The 18,331-nt window shown below is 36.5% G+C and overlaps 1 protein-coding gene across 1 annotated transcript in view; it reads left to right on the top strand.

The window, feature by feature from the left end:
* Positions 1-3,223: 3,223 nt before the first annotated feature.
* Positions 3,224-18,331, top strand: part of nfatc3b (nuclear factor of activated T cells 3b) — a 36,789-nt gene continuing 21,681 nt past the window's right edge. Inside the window, exons 1-3 of the mRNA XM_062420717.1 lie at positions 3,224-3,296; positions 16,097-16,757; positions 17,880-18,296. Of these exons, the coding sequence (XP_062276701.1) occupies positions 3,224-3,296; positions 16,097-16,757; positions 17,880-18,296 (1,151 nt within the window). The remainder of the gene's footprint in view (positions 3,297-16,096; positions 16,758-17,879; positions 18,297-18,331) is intronic.

The following is an 18,331-nucleotide window of genomic DNA, read 5'->3' on the forward strand; positions in this document are numbered from 1 at the left end:
CTGGACTCACTATCGCCTCTCATGGTACAAAATGGTATTACAACACAATACACAGAAGTCTTTTACATAATGTCAAAACTGTTATTTCTTCACATTCTCACACATGTTTATAGTTTTAGTTAATTTCTGAATAAATTCTTACATATTGCACCTTTTTTTTTTTTTTTTTTTTTTTTTTTAAAGGATGAGTTTTTTTTGAGTATTTTTTTTTTCAGTCTTAAATCAACAGTCAGGAGCTTAAATGAGAATTAAAGCAGTTTTTCTTGCTGTAATGATTCCTACTGTTCATACTGACCATTAGGAGATCCCTTCATAATGTTTACAATGTAAAGTGATGGAGGACTAAACCCACAGTCCTCCTTCTGTGCAAAAAATATATTAAAAAGTTTAATCTATGAAGCTTCAGCCGTCCAAAATGAGTCAAATCTTCATCTTCTTTTAGTGCCAAAGTCCCTCTTTTTGTTCTTATACTTCCAGCACAGCTCAACAGGAAACACTAAGAGGGAATCTGATGCTAAAAAGACTGTAAATGTGTCAGATATCACTTGATATGACTAACTCACACTGATGAAGCTCAATAGAAGCTGATCATCTACTTTATAATGATTTAGTCCTCCATCACTTTACATGAAAGCACATTAGAAGGTTTTAATAGTCAGTATGAACAGGAGGAATCATTACAGAGAGGAAAACATCTTTCACTGTTTATATGGACACCTGACTGCTGCTTTAACACACTTTCAAAAAAATACAACTTGTCCTTTTTATCAGGAGGGGATTCAAACCTAAAAAACAAACTTTTATTTTATATAATCTAGTAACTGGATATGTTGGTTTGCAGCCAGCAGAGGGCAGCGCTGAGCCTTTATATGCAGTTTTCATTTATATCAGATTAATTCATGTATGAATTCAGACCTTGGTGCCTTAAAGAGGAACTTTTTTTTTTCTTTTTCTTTTTTAGTTTAAATCCTGATATTTAAATGAGTCTTAAACTCATCCTGTTTCCTTGTGTAGTCTTTGTTCATGAAGACTGGCAGATTAAATAAGTTTAAGTCTGTTATCACTGTTATCACTACAATACAGTCATGGTGTCATAATGTTTCTGTTTTTTATTATAATTAAGTAAAACTTCACTGTAAATCCTCCAAACGTTTAATTTTCATTTGAAAGAATAAGGCCTGTGTTGTTTTATATTTTAATTAGTGTCCAAAATTACTCATAAACTCATCATGCAAACTTTATTGTTCAGTATTAGTGAAGCCTGATGTAGCCGACTCAACAAAAACTATTAAAAAAACACATTAAAGTACCAAACTGTTGCATTTAAAGGACATATTCCTTCACTTTGATGACAGAAGCTGCTCTTTTTTACATAATTAACATCATATAATTAACAGTATGATGTTGTGTGTTGATATAAAAATAACCCCAGACTGATGTTTTATATTTAAATTGAGAAGCTGATGCTGAATAATGCTGAATTTGCACTTTTAAAGTCTGGAAAAGTCCCTAAATGAACCTGAGAGGTGTAGTCACCCAGCTGCTAACGTCATCAACAGGCTGGTTAGCGGTGCGTTCAGGTGCGCTGGGAAATACGGGAATCACAATACTGTACACGAGAAGTTATTACCTAATTACACCTTGAGGAGTTTTACTTACTAAACTTTAAGCTACTGAATATTTTTCTAGTCTTTTTTTGTGTTTACGTTGGTATATATTTACAACTAAACTTTAAAACATGTACACCTTTTTATCAATTAAGTAAAAATGACAAAACTTAGGTCAAAGCAGCAAAAAGAAGAGTAAAAACAAATGTAAATATAACACACATTGTGATCATTTAAACTATACATATCACATTGAGCCTTGTTTGATACATTATATAATTGTAAACTTTCATATTTTTTAACTTTAAATACTCATAATTTAATCTTTTTCCCCCTTATTCCGTTAAAATATGAATGAAAACTTGCATTTTTTCATTGTTTAAGTGTCAAATATAAATTTATATAACCTAAGTATCATTTTATAATTGTAACTTAACCTCTTTAAAGTGATTTCATTGCCAAAGTTAATTACAATTGTATAATTTAAAGGTAAATCAGAGTATATTAGCTCTTTAAAATCTATCAATTCATGAAGATAATAAAACTGTAAAAGTGTATAATTATTGCGACACACTCCATACACACATGGAGCAATATTAAAATAAATAGAAGTTCCATATAATGTAAATACACCATATAAATACTATAAATCAGTAAGATTAAAGGTTTATATTGTAGTACCAAAATGCACAAACTGTGAAAAGTTAACTCTGCTTGTAGAACCCGATAATGTAATAACTCCTAATAATGTAATTTAAAAAAAACCTCATAACTCATAATACAAATGTAATAATGTTATTACAATATTGGGAAATTATTACATTATTACATTCTGCAAAAATAAGGTTTAACCCAATAATGTAATAAATTTGGTTAACCTTATTTTTCCAGAACCTAATAATGGAATAATATCCTGATAATGTAATAACTTCCAATAATGCAATAAAAAAAACAACCTAATAACTAAATTTAAGTGCATTTTCCCAATAATGTAACAATCTCTGTAGCGATGATGTAATAAATGATTACATTATCAGCAGGTTATTACATTATCGTGATATTATAACATTATTGGGTTAACCTTATTTTTGCAGAACCCAATGTAATAATTTTAATAACATTATTACTTCTTTTTTTTTAGTTATGCGGGTTTTTTTATTGCATTATTGGGATTTTATTACATTATCAGGTTCTTCTTCTAACACTGTTGCTTGATTTTTCTAACTTTGACAACAAACCACAGAAGCGTGTTTTGAGCGAAGCTTATAATTCCGAGCGGTCCGTGAACGCAGCAGCACACGGATTAACCTGCAGGAGAGTAAAAACCACGCACACAGCAACTTCACGCAACAATGGGCCTCTCATGTTTGACCCGCACAGGACCGAGGCGCGTTTAATGATCGGATCGATGCCGAGAAACAACTTTTAATCGGCGATTTATTTATTTTTTAGTCGATTTTTTTTTTTTTTTTTGAAATTTTTTGCAGTGTTGTTGAAACGGAGTTCTGCTTTCGGTCGGATGGAAGTGAGTGAGACAGGTCCGCTTTAAGAGACAGACAGGTCGGGGTTTTAACCACTACACACCGGGGAGGACTTTCACTTGTCTCTCCGGTTCAATGTCCTCCGTTAACTGCACGGAGGAGCTGGACTTCAGACTGATCTTTGAGGACGACGGGAGACACGCTGCAGGTACGCGTCATGTTTCGGGTTGTTGTGTTGTGTTGTGTTGTGTGTGTCTCTTTTTTTTGGCGACGTTTGCAACATTTGTGTCTCTCTTTTCACAGCAGTCAAGTTCACACACACACACACACACACACACACACACACAGACACGCGCGCACACACACAACTCACAAAACGGAAACGTGACCAAATTAAAAGTTTGAAGACACTCACGAGCTTTTTAAAAATGTCATATATATATAATAATAAAAGTTAGGGGTTAGACGATATGGACGATATTTTTTTGACATAAATACCTCGATATATCTAATCAGGTATCGTCTGGTGCAGCAGGTGGATCCAGTCCTACAAGATAAAGCAACTTTACCCACTTTAATACATAATACACTCACTTTACATGTCCACTATATTATATATAACACACCAAATGTACTATGTAACACTCCCACTTAACTGTATGACACACCCACCCTACTACATGTCCGCTTTACTAGACGACGGACCCACTTTACTATATGATACGCTCACTTGACTACATAACACACCCACCTTACTACTACACATCCACTAACATGCTTACTTAACTACACGACCCACCAAATTTACTACACAACACACACATCTTACTAGACAATACACCACCTTACTACACAACCACTTCATTGTATGACACACCCACTTTACTACTACATATCCACCAAATTTACTACATGACCCACCATCCTTACGACACATACACTTTGCTAGACGACACTCCCACTTTAATACATGACCCACCAAATGTACTACATAACACACCCACCTTACTACACATCCACTTTATTTCTACGTATCCACCACTTTACTACATGACCCACCAAGTTTACTATGAGACACACCCACCCTACTACATGTCCGCTTTACTAGACAACACACCCACTTTACATGTTCACTTTACTACAGGACACATCACATATACTATACACAACACACCCACCTTACTACACAACACACCCACCTTACTACACGTCCACTTTACTAGGCGTCACACCCACTTTATTACACCAACTTTACATAATTCACTTTACTACAGGACCCACCCACTTTACTATATGACATGCTCATTTTACGGTATGACACACCCACTTTACATGTTCATTTTACTTTCTACACAAAGCCTCATTTTACTACACAACATTCTTACTTTGCTATATGACGCACCCACTTCACATGTTTACTTTATAATGCAGCACAAATTAACTACAGGACATTCTCACTTTACTACACAAAACACCCACTTTACAATATGACATTTTCCCCTTTCTATATGGTACACCCACTTTACTACACTTTACTACACTTTACTACACGTTCACTTCCCTGACACACTCCCCTAACTCTCTCCCCATCTCAGTCTCCATGCCTAAACCTAACCAAGTGTATGTGCTGTGTAGTAAAGCGGGTGTGTTGTAGTCGTAGATACCGTGATACCACAGATAGGGAAACCATCGTTAACAACCTGATTGTTTCACAACTAGTCGAGTTTACTCTACGTTAACCATTTAAAACCAAACAAACACTGATAGTCATTGTAGGTGTGTTGGGTCCAGTCTCGGTCCACATGCCTGAACCTAACCAAGTGGGAGTGTTGTGTAGATACTGCGTGTCTACAGGAAGATGTTGGGATATCTGGGCCAAGTCTTCCTCCTCTGTTTGCAGGTCATTGATTACTAGGGCTGGGCTAGGACCAAATACCTCAATATCAATGAGATTATTGATAAGTAATCATCAGTAATGTGGATATAATGACTAAGTGGATAATAGACCAGTCTGTTAAGCTTAGAAAATCACCTTTTTACTGTAATGCAGCCTTTAAAAGCAAGAAAAGACACTTAATCCATACAGGCGGGGAGCTCCGGTCCTCTGAAATGATGCGAACGCTGAAGTAAACTGCATTCTATCAAAACGCCACCAGGGGGCGACCGTTTTGGTGTCAAAAGGACTTCCGTCTCTATACAAGTCAATGGAGAATTCACCAACTTCTCACTTGATTTCTAACCTCAGTAAACGTTTTCAAAATGTGTTTATGGTCTCAATCGCTAGTTTAAAGCCTTCTTCAATGCAGTATGATGTTCATTTGGGACATTTTGGCCTCCCTGATTTTATATGTGACGATAAAGCAGGGTATGCATTAGGGCGTGGCTACGTCGTGATTGATAGGTTGATTGGTTCACAGGTTCAGGAGGGCGCCTCATGCTCCTCCTGATGCCCATATAAGTAGAATCCCTGTTTTTATTTTTCCCAGCATGCACCTGAAATGTTCAAGATGGCGCTGCTCAGATCCGATACTATTGGCCTCCGAGCAGCAGTCCACAAACCAATGGGTGACGTCACGGATGTTACGTCCATTTCTTATATACAGTCTATGATTCCATATCATGATATTATGATATTCAAAATCGAAGATATTGATATAATATTGATTTATTGCCCAGCCTTATTGGTTCCATCTTGATTACCAACTTAAAGATGTGAGTTGAGAGAGAAACCAGTTTTACACTCAGTCAAAAGTTTAAAACCAAACAAACATCAATAGTTTTTCTTGTTGCTAGGCGACATTTCGGCTATTACATCCTTCCTCTTTCTCTCTTCCTTTTATATACAGATGCTGCAATCATATGCAGATATATGTTAATTGATATTACCTCAATATGGATATAAAGTTATAACAGTAATGTGAATTTTAGTGGGTTAAAGGCAAATAATAGAAAACTTAGTGCAGATAATGACATCATTTTAATGTAACAGACAAGACAAAACTTATTTATTTACCATATTACAATATGACAGTTATTCCAGAATCTAACATCTTGTTATTCTGTGCTGTATTATACGGTTGTACTTATTTAACCTCCTTTTTCACTTTCTGTTTTTACTTTCATAAAAGCCCCTCAAGGGACGGGTGTTGCAAACGAGCATCCGCTGTAAACACTGTGATACTCAGCAGTAGTTGTAGCCTGTCTATGTGTGATGTATCTGTCCTTATTAAATAAACCATAATAATAATAATAATAATAATAATAATAATAAATACAGTCTCACATTACAACACTGATATAATATCTGTTTATTGCTCAGCGCTACTTTAACCTTTGTGTCGTCCTCCCTGTCGTCTGTTTCACTGTTCCTTCTTTCCTCCCTTCCGTCTGTCCTTCCTTCTTTCCTTCCTCCTTCTCTCTTTCTTCCCTTCCCTCTTCCCTTCCCTCTTCCCTTCCTTTCTTTCCTCCCTCCCTCCTTCTTTCCTTCACTCCTTCCTCCCTTCCTCCCTCCCTCCTTCTCTCTTTCTTCCTTTCCTTCTGTCCTTCCTTCCTCCCTCCCTCCTTCTTTCCTTCCCTCCTTCCTTCCTTCCTTCCTTTCCTTCCCCCTTCTTTCCTTCTTCCCTCCCTCCTTCTCTCCTTCTTTCCGTCCTCCATCCCCCTTTCTTCCTTCCTTCTGTCCTTCCTTCCTCCCTTCCTTCCTCCCTACCTCTTTTCCTTTCTCCCTCCCTCCCTCCTTCTCTCTTTCTTTCCTCCCTCCTATCTTCATTCCTTCCTTCCTTCCTTCCTTCCTCTCTCCTTTCCTTCCTCCTTTCCTTCTTTCCTCCCTCCCTCCTTTCCTTCCTTCTTCGTCCCTTCCTTCCTTCCTCCCTCTTTTCCTCCCTCTCTTCCTCTTTTCCTTTCTCCCTCCCTCCCTCCTACCTTCCTCCCTCCTTCCTCCCTTCCTTCCTTCCTTCCTTCCTTCCTTCCTTCCTTCCTTCCTTCCTTCCTTCCTTCCTCCCTCCCTCCCTTCCTTGACTCGAGGACAACAGAAGGGTTAAACACAGTAAAATGTGACTTCTTCAGTCTCTATTTCCAATTAGAGTTTATAATAAAATACTTAAAAAATGATTAATTTACCTTCTTTTTGTATTAATCAGTTCATTAACTAACATAAAAGTGTGTAGTTTAGTTGACATTGATGAGGACTGAAGAATAACGATGATACTGAGAATATTCACTTCAACATTCAAGAGATTATAAAACATTATAAAACCTCTCTAGAGTTATTTAGAGGCAGTGTTTAGTTTGTCCTTTCTGGGCCACCGTAGAAACATGGCAGTGCACTGTGGAAGAGGACCCGCCCTCTATTTAGATATAAACGGCTCATTTTAAGGTCATTAAAACACATAAATTCGTATTTTCAGGTGATTATAAACACATTAAAATATACTTATATGTTATTTCTGTCTGTAAAACCCCTTAAATTTTACACACTGGTCCTTTAAAGGCAGTAAAATGTGGTTTGTTTGAGCTCCAATAAAAGACAATAATAAAATATTAAGTATAATATATACTGTAAAAAACAACAACTTTTATTTTGAAAGTTTTAACAGGAAGTAATTAGGTCTTTTTGTGTTGGACGCCTCCAGCAGTTTTTTTTATTTGTGTATCAGGAAGAGAAGAAATGATTAGAATCAGCCTAACAGAGAGCTGCAGGCATCGTGACTGAACTGATCAGCTGATCAACTGATTATTGATCGGCGTGATGTAGTTTTTTAATGTATTGATCGGCAGGCTGTCGAGGTTATTTAGGATCAGCTCATGTCGGTCATGTTTTATACAGTCTGAACAGCTTCTGATGCTGAATGAAACTTTATATAATCCTCACAGAGATATTAGTATATACTCAGAGTAAGAGCTGCAACCATTAATCGATTAATTGATTAGTTGATTATTCACCAGATATTCTGAGTCATTATTTTAGTAGAAAAATGTCCAAATTCTCTGATTCCAGCTTCTTAAATGTGAATATTTTCTGTTTTTTTTGTCTTTAGTCTCAGAAAGTGAGAAAATATTGCAATAAACTTTCACCAGGACCCGACTGATACTGGATTTTAGGGGCAGATACTGAAAAATACTAATATCAATGTTACATATACAGAATATTTATACATACATTTTTTTTTTTTGCAATGATTTTGTAAATGTGGTGATCAGACACTTGTGACAGAGATATAAGCATTGTTTCCTCTACCTGGGGCGGAGTAAACAACAGTATGTGATTAAAAAATGAGAAATAAAACTGAAAAAATAAAATAAAAACAGAAATAAAGTGCACTTTCATACAAAACAAACTTTATAACATATTTATTTGCATTTATTTATACATAACATATTCATTTTATACCAGAAATGCAGCTTTAAGTGCTTTACAACAAAGTAAATGAAATACACCAAGTGCTTCACATTAAAAAAGGACCTTAAAGGAGAATAAAACGATGTTTAAAAAGAAAGAAAAAGAAGCATTAATGTAATAAAAGATGGAAAATATAATAGCAGTAACTTTAAAATAATAAAACATAGTATATAATAAGTGTTGGAGCTATAGTTGGTGTAATGGTTAATAATTAAACGTTAATTTATGATGTTTTGTTGCTGTTTGTGTTGCAAAATAAAGCTGAATTAGTTAGATTATAATATTAGTGTAATGTTAGTTAATGTGAGTTCTGGTTCATGCTTTTGTTTTGAAGGTGCAGACTACAGAGGTGCGTACCTGTTATATATAATCTCAGATCAGAGCATCAGGCTCCAGGAAGGGTTCAGCTCAGAGAGGAGGGAGAGACTTTATTGTTTTTTGTCTGTTTGGGTGAAGAAAAATAAACGAAAGTAGCGTCACGCATGTCTGAGTAATGGTCTTATCTTCTCTGTGAGGGATTCATTCCTAAAGGAGCCTCACTGGCCGCTTTATAGTTAAGGGCAAATCCCCACAACAGTAAAAGTAGCTACAATATATACAATCACGTAAAAGAGAACATTTATAAAATACATTTTAATGACTTATTAGAGTCTAAAATCACCTTTAAATTGATTAAAATGTGTTTTAAACAATAGAAAAGCTCATCTGGAGAAATGAAAATAAAACAGTCAGCTTTTTTTTAGTTGTATAAGTATTCAGAGAATTAGTAGTAATAATAGAAGTAGTAGTAATAATATATAATACTGATTGTAGTAGTACCATGACTATAGTAGTAGTAGTAGTAATAGTAGTAGTAGTAGTAATAGTAGTAGTAGTAGTACTGATAGTAGTAGTAGTAGTATTAATAGTAGTAGTAGTAGTATTAGTAGTAGTAGTAGCAGTAGTACTGATAGTAGTAGTAGTACTGATAGTAGTAGTACTGATAGTAGTAGTAGTACTGATAGTAGTAGTAGTACTGATAGTAGTAGTACTGATAGTAGTAGTAGTACTGATAGTAGTAGTAGTACTGATAGTAGTAGTACTGATAGTAGTAGTACCATGACTGTAATATATATATATATATATATATATATATATATATATATATATATATATATATATATATATAATATAAATAATAGTAGTAGTAGTAGTACTGATAGTAGTAGTACCATGACTGTAATATATATATATATATATATATATATAATATAAATAATAGTAGTAGTAGTAGTACTGATAGTAGTAGTAGTACTGATAGTAGTAGTAGTACTGATAGTAGTAGTAGTACTGATAGTAGTAGTACTGATAGTAGTAGTAGTACTGATAGTAGTAGTAGTACTGATAGTAGTAGTAGTACTGATAGTAGTAGTACTGATAGTAGTAGTACTGATAGTAGTAGTAGTACTGATAGTAGTAGTAGTACTGATAGTAGTAGTAGTACTGATAGTAGTAGTACTGATAGTAGTAGTAGTACTGATAGTAGTAGTAGTACTGATAGTAGTAGTAGTACTGATAGTAGTAGTAGTACTGATAGTAGTAGTACCATGACTATAAGTAGTAGTAGTACTGATAGTAGTAGTAGTACTGATAGTAGTAGTACCATGACTATAAGTAGTAGTAGTACTGATAGTAGTAGTAGTAGTAGTACTGATAGTAGTAGTACCATGACTATAAGTAGTAGTAGTACTGATAGTAGTAGTAGTAGTAGTACTGATAGTAGTAGTACCATGACTATAAGTAGTAACAATAGTAAACACTAAGTGTAACTCAGCTGGGGAAATGAAAATGAAGAGTCATCATTTTTTGAGGTGTCTAATTGCTTAATAATGAACTGCAGAGTCAGGAGTGTGTGTGTGTGTGTGTGTGTGTGTGTGTGTGTGTGTGTGTGTGTGTGTGTGTGTATGTGTGTGTGTGTGTATGTGTGTGTGTGTGGTAACTAAAGAAGCTTAAAGGTGATGATTTTTATTCTATTTTAAACGTTAAAAAACCAACCATCTGATGCTGTTATTATTACTGCAGTTATTACTGCTGCTTCCCCTCCCAGCAGCAGTAATAATAACAGCAGTAATAATAACAGCAGTAATAACAGCAGTAATAATAACAGCAGTAATAACAGCAGTAATAACAGCAGTAATAACAGCAGTAATAACAGCAGTAATAATAACAGCAGTAATAACAGCAGTAATAACAGTAGTAATAATAACAGCAGTAATAATAACAGCAGTAATAATAACAGCAGTAATAATAACAGCAGTAATAATAACAGCAGTAATAATAACAGCAGTAATAATAACAGCAGTAATAACAGCAGTAATAATAACAGCAGTAATAATAACAGCAGTAATAATAACAGCAGTAATAATAACAGCAGTAATAACAGTAATAATAACAGCAGTAATAATAACAGCAATAATAACAGCAGTAATAACAGCAGCAGTAATAATAACAGCAGTAATAACAGCAGTAATAACAGCAGCAGTAATAATAACAGCAGTAATAACAACAGTAATAATAACAGTAATAATAACAGCAGTAATAACAGCAGTAATAACAGCAGTAATAACAGCAGTAATAACAGCAGTAATAATAACAGCAGCAGTAATAATAACAGTAATAATAACAGCAGCAGTAATAATAACAGCAGTAATAACAGCAGTAATAACAGCAGTAATAATAACAGCAGTAATAATAACAGCATTAATAACAGTAGTAATAATAACAGCAGTAATAACAACAGCAGTAATAACAGCAGCAGTAATAATAACAGCAGTAATAATAACAGCAGTAATAACAGCAGTAATAACAGCAGTAATAACAGCAGTAATAATAACAGTAATAATAACAGCAGTAATAACAGCAGCAGTAATAACAGCAGTAATAACAGCAGCAGTAATAATAACAGCAGTAATAACAGCAGTAATAACAGCAGTAATAATAACAGCAGTAATAATAACAGTAATAATAACAGTAATAATAACAGCAGTAATAACAGCAGTAATAACAGCAGTAATAACAGCAGTAATAATAACAGCAGTAATAACAGCAGTAATAATAACAGCAGTAATAATAACAGCAGTAATAATAACAGCAGTAATAACAGCAGTAATAATAACAGCAGTAATAACAGCAGTAATAATAACAGTAATAATAACAGTAATAATAACAGCAGTAATAATAACAGCAGTAATAATAACAGCAGTAATAACAGCAGTAATAACAGCAGTAATAATAACAGTAATAATAACAGCAGTAATAACAGCAGCAGCAATAACAGCAGCAGTAATAATAACAGCAGTAATAACAGCAGTAATAACAGCAGTAATAATAACAGCAGTAATAATAACAGTAATAATAACAGTAATAATAACAGCAGTAATAACAGCAGTAATAACAGCAGTAATAACAGCAGTAATAACAGCAGTAATAATAACAGCAGCAGTAATAATAACAGTAATAATAACAGCAGCAGTAATAATAACAGCAGTAATAACAGCAGTAATAACAGCAGTAATAATAACAGCAGTAATAATAACAGCATTAATAACAGTAGTAATAATAACAGCAGTAATAACAACAGCAGTAATAACAGCAGCAGTAATAATAACAGCAGTAATAATAACAGCAGTAATAACAGCAGTAATAACAGCAGTAATAACAGCAGTAATAATAACAGTAATAATAACAGCAGTAATAACAGCAGCAGTAATAACAGCAGTAATAACAGCAGCAGTAATAATAACAGCAGTAATAACAGCATTAATAACAGTAGTAATAATAACAGCAGTAATAACAGCAGTAATAACAGCAGTAATAACAGCAGTAATAACAGCAGTAATAACAGCAGTAATAATAACAGCAGTAATAATAACAGTAATAATAACAGCAGTAATAATAACAGCAGTAATAACAGCAGTAATAACAGCAGTAATAATAACAGCAGTAATAACAGCAGTAATAACAGCAGCAGTAATAATAACAGCAGTAATAATTACAGCAGTAATAACAGCAGTAATAACAGCAGCAGTAATAATAACAGCAGTAATAATAACAGCAGTAATAACAGCAGTAATAACAGCAGTAATAACAGCAGTAATAATAACAGTAATAATAACAGCAGTAATAACAGCAGTAATAACAGCAGTAATAATAACAGTAATAATAACAGCAGTAATAACAGCAGTAATAACAGCAGTAATAATAACAGTAATAATAACAGCAGTAATAACAGCAGTAATAACAGCAGTAATAATAACAGCAGTAATAACAGCAGTAATAACAGCAGTAATAACAGCAGCAGTAATAACAGCAGCAGTAATAATAACAGCAGTAATAACAGCAGTAATAACAGCAGTAATAATAACAGCAGTAATAACAGCAGCAGTAATAACAGCAGTAATAATAACAGCAGTAATAACAGCAGCAGTAATAACAGCAGTAATAATAACAGCAGTAATAACAGCAGTAATAACAGCAGTAATAACAGCAGTAATAATAACAGCAGTAATAATAACAGCAGTAATAATAACAGTAATAATAACAGCAGTAATAACAGCAGTAATAACAGCAGTAATAACAGCAGCAGTAATAATAACAGCAGTAATAATAACAGCAGTAATAACAGCAGTAATAACAGCAGTAATAATAACAGCAGTAATAACAGCAGCAGTAATAATAACAGCAGTAATAACAGCAGTAATAATAACAGCAGTAATAATAACAGCAGTAATAATAACCGCAGTAATAATAACAGCAGTAATAATAACAGCAGTAATAATAACAGCAGTAATAATAACAGCAGTAATAACAGCAGTAATAATAACAGCAGTAATAATAACAGCAGTAATAATAACCGCAGTAATAATAACAGCAGTAATAATAACAGCAGTAATAACAGCAGCAGTAATAATAACAGTAATAACAGCAGTAATAATAACAGTAATAATAACAGCAGTAATAATAACAGCAGTAATAACAGCAGTAATAACAGCAGTAATAACAGCAGTAATAACAGCAGCAGTAATAACAGCAGTAATAATAACAGCAGTAATAACAGCAGTAATAACAGCAGTAATAATAACAGCAGTAATAACAGCAGTAATAACAGCAGCAGTAATAACAGCAGTAATAATAACAGCAGTAATAACAGCAGTAATAATAACAGCAGTAATAATAACAGCAGTAATAACAGCAGTAATAATAACAGCAGTAATAATAACAGCAGTAATAACAGCAGTAATAATAACAGCAGTAATAATAACAGCAGTAATAATAACAGCAGTAATAACAGCAGTAATAACAGCAGTAATAACAGCAGTAATAACAGCAGTAATAACAGCAGTAATAACAGCAGTAATAATAACAGCAGTAATAATAACAGCAGTAATAATAACAGCAGTAATAACAGCAGTAATAACAACAGCAGTAATAATAACAGCAGTAATAATAACAGCAGTAATAACAGCAGTAATAACAGCAGTAATAACAGCAGTAATAACAGCAGTAATAATAACAGCAGTAATAACAGCAGTAATAACAGCAGTAATAATAACAGCAGTAATAACAGCAGTAATAACAGCAGCAGCAGCAGCAGCTCAGGGTCACAGATATGAGATATGAGATATGAGATATGAACATGTGTGATGACTGCTTGTATTTTCAGACAGAGTGTCTCCAGCCTGTCTGCCAGCAAGGTTTTACTTCCTGGTCTTCTAACCGCCTTGTGGCACGCAGCTGGTGGAGGGCAGTGCCTCCTCCTTCTCCTCCTCTTCCTCCTCCTCCTCCTCCTCCTCCCTTCAGGGCAGAAAGGAGGAGGAGGAGGGGAGGGGGGGGGGGGGGGGGGGGGGGGGGGGGACAACTGTTGCATCACATGTTGTGTATTTCTATTCAGGCTGATTTGCACATAAGTAGAGGAGAGTGGAGCCAGCGAAGCAGATCACAGTTGCTGCTTTGACGCCTTTTTTGCATGTTGCACGCAAGGTGTGTGTGTGTGTGTATGTGTGTGTGTGTGTGTGTGTGTGTGTGTGTGTGTGAAAGAGAGAGAGAGAGGGAAAGAGAAAGAGCGGCATATTAATAGTCTTGTGGTGGAGAGTGTGTGCAGCTGTGTGAAAGAAAACTACCAAACAGTTGTAAGATCAAGTGTCTGTGTGCATGTTGCTGCTGCTGCTGCTGCGGCAAGATTAACATTAAAAAACATGATTTCAGATGTTAAAAAAAAACTTTTATTTCTCCAGAAGATGATGTAAAATCTAAAATAAATGTCCTGGAGCGATGTCACGTGAGTCGGCATCGATTAAAGACTTTAAAGTTCAACAACAACACAAAGAATCAGTGGGTGTGGAGCTAAAGAAGAAGTAATCAGACGTGTAGCCGCTCATCTCTGCTGCAGGCGGCTGCTGCTGCTGCTGCTGCTAACGTGACACACCACAGACTATGCAGCGGTGCAAATGAAGTGGAGTTGCATTGTGGGTAATGAAGAAGCCAGGAAGACGAACGTGTTAAAAAAAAAAAAAGCGACGATACGCTTCTTTTTTTAAACTGTGCATCTCTGAGTAGAAGCTGCAGCTATTTTTATTTTTTACTATCGATTGATTTAAAACATTTAAAACATAAAAGCTTAAAGAAATCATAAATAGAGGCTTTTAAAGTAAAATGCTGATGCATTAAATTAAAGTGATGGTGCATTTGTGTCCAGATGTGTTCAGAGTGCTGATGCCCAAAGTTTTCAGCAGTATTAAGAGAAGTAGTAGTAGTAGTACTGGTAGTAGTAGTAGTAGTAGTAGTATTAGTAGTAGTACTGATAGTAGTAGTAGTAGTAGTAGTACTGATAGTAGTAGTAGTAGTAGTAGTACTGATAGTAGTAGTAGTAGTAGTAGTAGTAGTACTGATAGTAGTAGTAGTAGTAGTAGTAGTAGTAGTAGTAGTACTGATAGTAGTAGTAGTAGTAGTAGTAGTAGTAGTAGTACTGATAGTAGTAGTAGTATCTTCAGGAGTCTTTTTTTTGTCCACTCAGCTGTTCAATATCCAAAAATATTCAGTTTACTGTCATAAAATAACAAAAAAGCTTCACATTTTCATCGCTGAGAAACTGAAACCAGCAAATTTTTTTAACATTTTTACCTTAAAACAAAAACTAGTAAAATGATTATTTGATTCATAATAGTTGCAAAATGGTTTTATGTTGATTAACTAATTGATTAATTGGCTCCTTATTGTGCTGAGTGCCTTCAAACACCTTAAATATTAATAAAGTTGAGCTGAATTGAATTGTTGAGGCTGTAATCATGACTGAAGATGATGTCATTATCGGCTCAAACAGAGACACAAACATGTATGTGTAAACAGTCTATAAAAATCTCTGACGTCTAGTTAAATATTAAAGCTTCTATTAACGAGTTTAATAAAGAACGTCGTGTGTTATAAAGACGTCAGAAGCAGAAGCAGCACGATAACATTCAGACTTCACGGCTGGTGTTGTGACTGAGCTGAACCCCGCTGCAATAAAAGCCTGCTTTGCAATTCAAATGATGTGAGTGTGATTTACATACCGGTTCATCTGTGGTTCAAACCTGCAGGTCCAGATCTCCATGTGAGGACGCCTCCCTCCTCCGAGCAGCCCGTCAGCCCGGAGCTGCTGGGTCACCATCCATGCCTCCCCGTCGCCAACGACTACCAGCACCTCGGCTACCAAATCCAAGGGCCCCAGTATGCAGCCCAGGGGAACCTCAGAGCCTTCGACTGCCCCCAGATCCAGATCACCTCCATCGCCCCTAACAACCATGTAGATCCGGGCGGTATCCAGCAGGCGTTGGCGGTGGGCGGGGCGGAGGGGGGTTACATGGAGGCGTCGTGGACCCGAGACCAGCTCTTCCTCCCTCTGGACCCCTGTTATCGGGACCCGGCGCTCTGCCCGAGCCCCTGCAGCAGCCTGTCTTCCAGGAGCTGGATCTCCGATCTCTCCTCCTGCGAGTCTTTCTCCAACGTGTGCGAGGACGTGGAAGGGGAGCTGCGCGATGCCGCCCGCCTCGCCCTCGGCTCCCCTCTCGGGTCACCCGTGGGGTCCCCTGGGTGCGGGGGCGGGGCCTTCGGGGTGGAGCTTTGGCAGCAGAAGTATCAGCATCCGTCGGCCTTCAGCCCGGCGCTGTCGCCTCATCAGTCGCCCCGCCAGTCGCCCTGCCACTCCCCTCGCACCAGCGTCACCGAGGAGAGCTGGCTGCACCGCCGGCCCACCTCCAGGTAGATGTTGCCATGGTTACCAGCTTTAATTAACCTATTCAGGTGGTGTCCCTTAGATGTAATATCAGGAGCTCATTTCCTCTAGAGAGAGACGTGAGTCACAACCACACAACCAGGATATAAAAACTACACATACCAACTATTCAAACTTTATATTACAGTTTTTATAGAGGTTAATAAAGTTCAAAGTGCTTCACAGCTGATTGACCAGCTGATAATAAGACAGTGACAACATAAAGAAAAGGGGAAAAAAACAAAGAACAAATTGAGACCAATGCACCTGAGAGAAAATAAGAATGACAACAAAAGTTTAATAATTAGAAATAAATAATTAGAAATAAGATCTAAATTTATTTAAAGTTAGAGTAAAAAAAAATAGAAGACAAACAAAAGTAAAATGAAATGAGATGGAAGTTTAAAAAAAGCTTGACTAAAACTAACTTTAAAAAATAGATTAAATAGATTGAAATATAGATTATTTGAGGTTAAAGCAGCTGTGATCAATATGTTTTATTATGGTTAAATGTTGAAAATTATGACGGAGTGTTAGGGCCAGGCAAAAAAAAAGAAGGTCCGGCACAAGAAAAAAAAAGCGAGGCAAAAAAAAGAAAAAAGACAAGTCAGGCATAGGAAACAAAAAAAAAGCCAGGCAAAAAAAAAAAAGAAAAAGTCTGGCATTAGAAAAAAAAACAAAAAACAGGCTAAAGGAAAAAAAGCTAGGCAAAAAAAAATGTCCAGCACAAAAAAAATAAAGAAAGTATGAATAGGCTTTACGTTATTGATATGATACATTTATCAGTTACGTATACAGTTGCACCACTTCAGAAAATCACCTTCACACTCAAAAGACGTACACACGTATGGACCCCAGGAAGAGTAGCTGTTGCCTGGGTAACAGCTAATGGGGATCCAAATAAACTAAACTAAACTCCAGCTGCTGGCAGTCAGTCGCTCTACTAACTTGGTTTGATCCTGCGGTGGTCAAGCCTCCGCAGGAAGTTGATTTCATTCTTCATTTCTTGTGCTGGACTCTTTTTTTTTTTTGCCTGGCCCTCATACTCCGTCGTAGAAAATGCATCTTTAAGTTAATATTCTAATAACCGTCTCTAACCCTTCCTGCAGGCCGTCCTCCAGACCGACGTCGCCCTGCGGGAAGAGACGCCACTCCAGCGCCGACCCCCGCGCCCGCTCCCCCTCCCCCTCCCCTCACCACTCCCCGAGCCCGACGCCGGGCGCCTCGCCGCGGGGCAGCGTGACGGACGACACCTGGGTGGGAAGCCCCGCCGGAGCCATGGGGGGGCTCCTCATGTCCTGTTACCAGGACCTTGACGTCCCCTCGAAGACCAGGAGGACGTCCGGGAGTCAGCTGGGCGACGGCGTACTGGAGGAGCTGAGGACTGTGATCCCGTTCCAGGAGTCTGCCGGCGGCGGGGGGGGGGAGGAGGCGCGGGAGCAGGAAGGACTGGCCGAGCTCTTCCTTCAGGTGCCCTCACACTTCAGCTGGAACAAACCCAAACCAGGAAACCCCCCTCTGTTCAGGTAAAGATGTGTTTTAGGTCATCAGGAAACTTCAG

The sequence above is a fragment of the Scomber scombrus genome, chromosome 6 (assembly GCF_963691925.1).
Source record: "Scomber scombrus chromosome 6, fScoSco1.1, whole genome shotgun sequence".
NCBI lineage: Eukaryota > Metazoa > Chordata > Actinopteri > Scombriformes > Scombridae > Scomber > Scomber scombrus.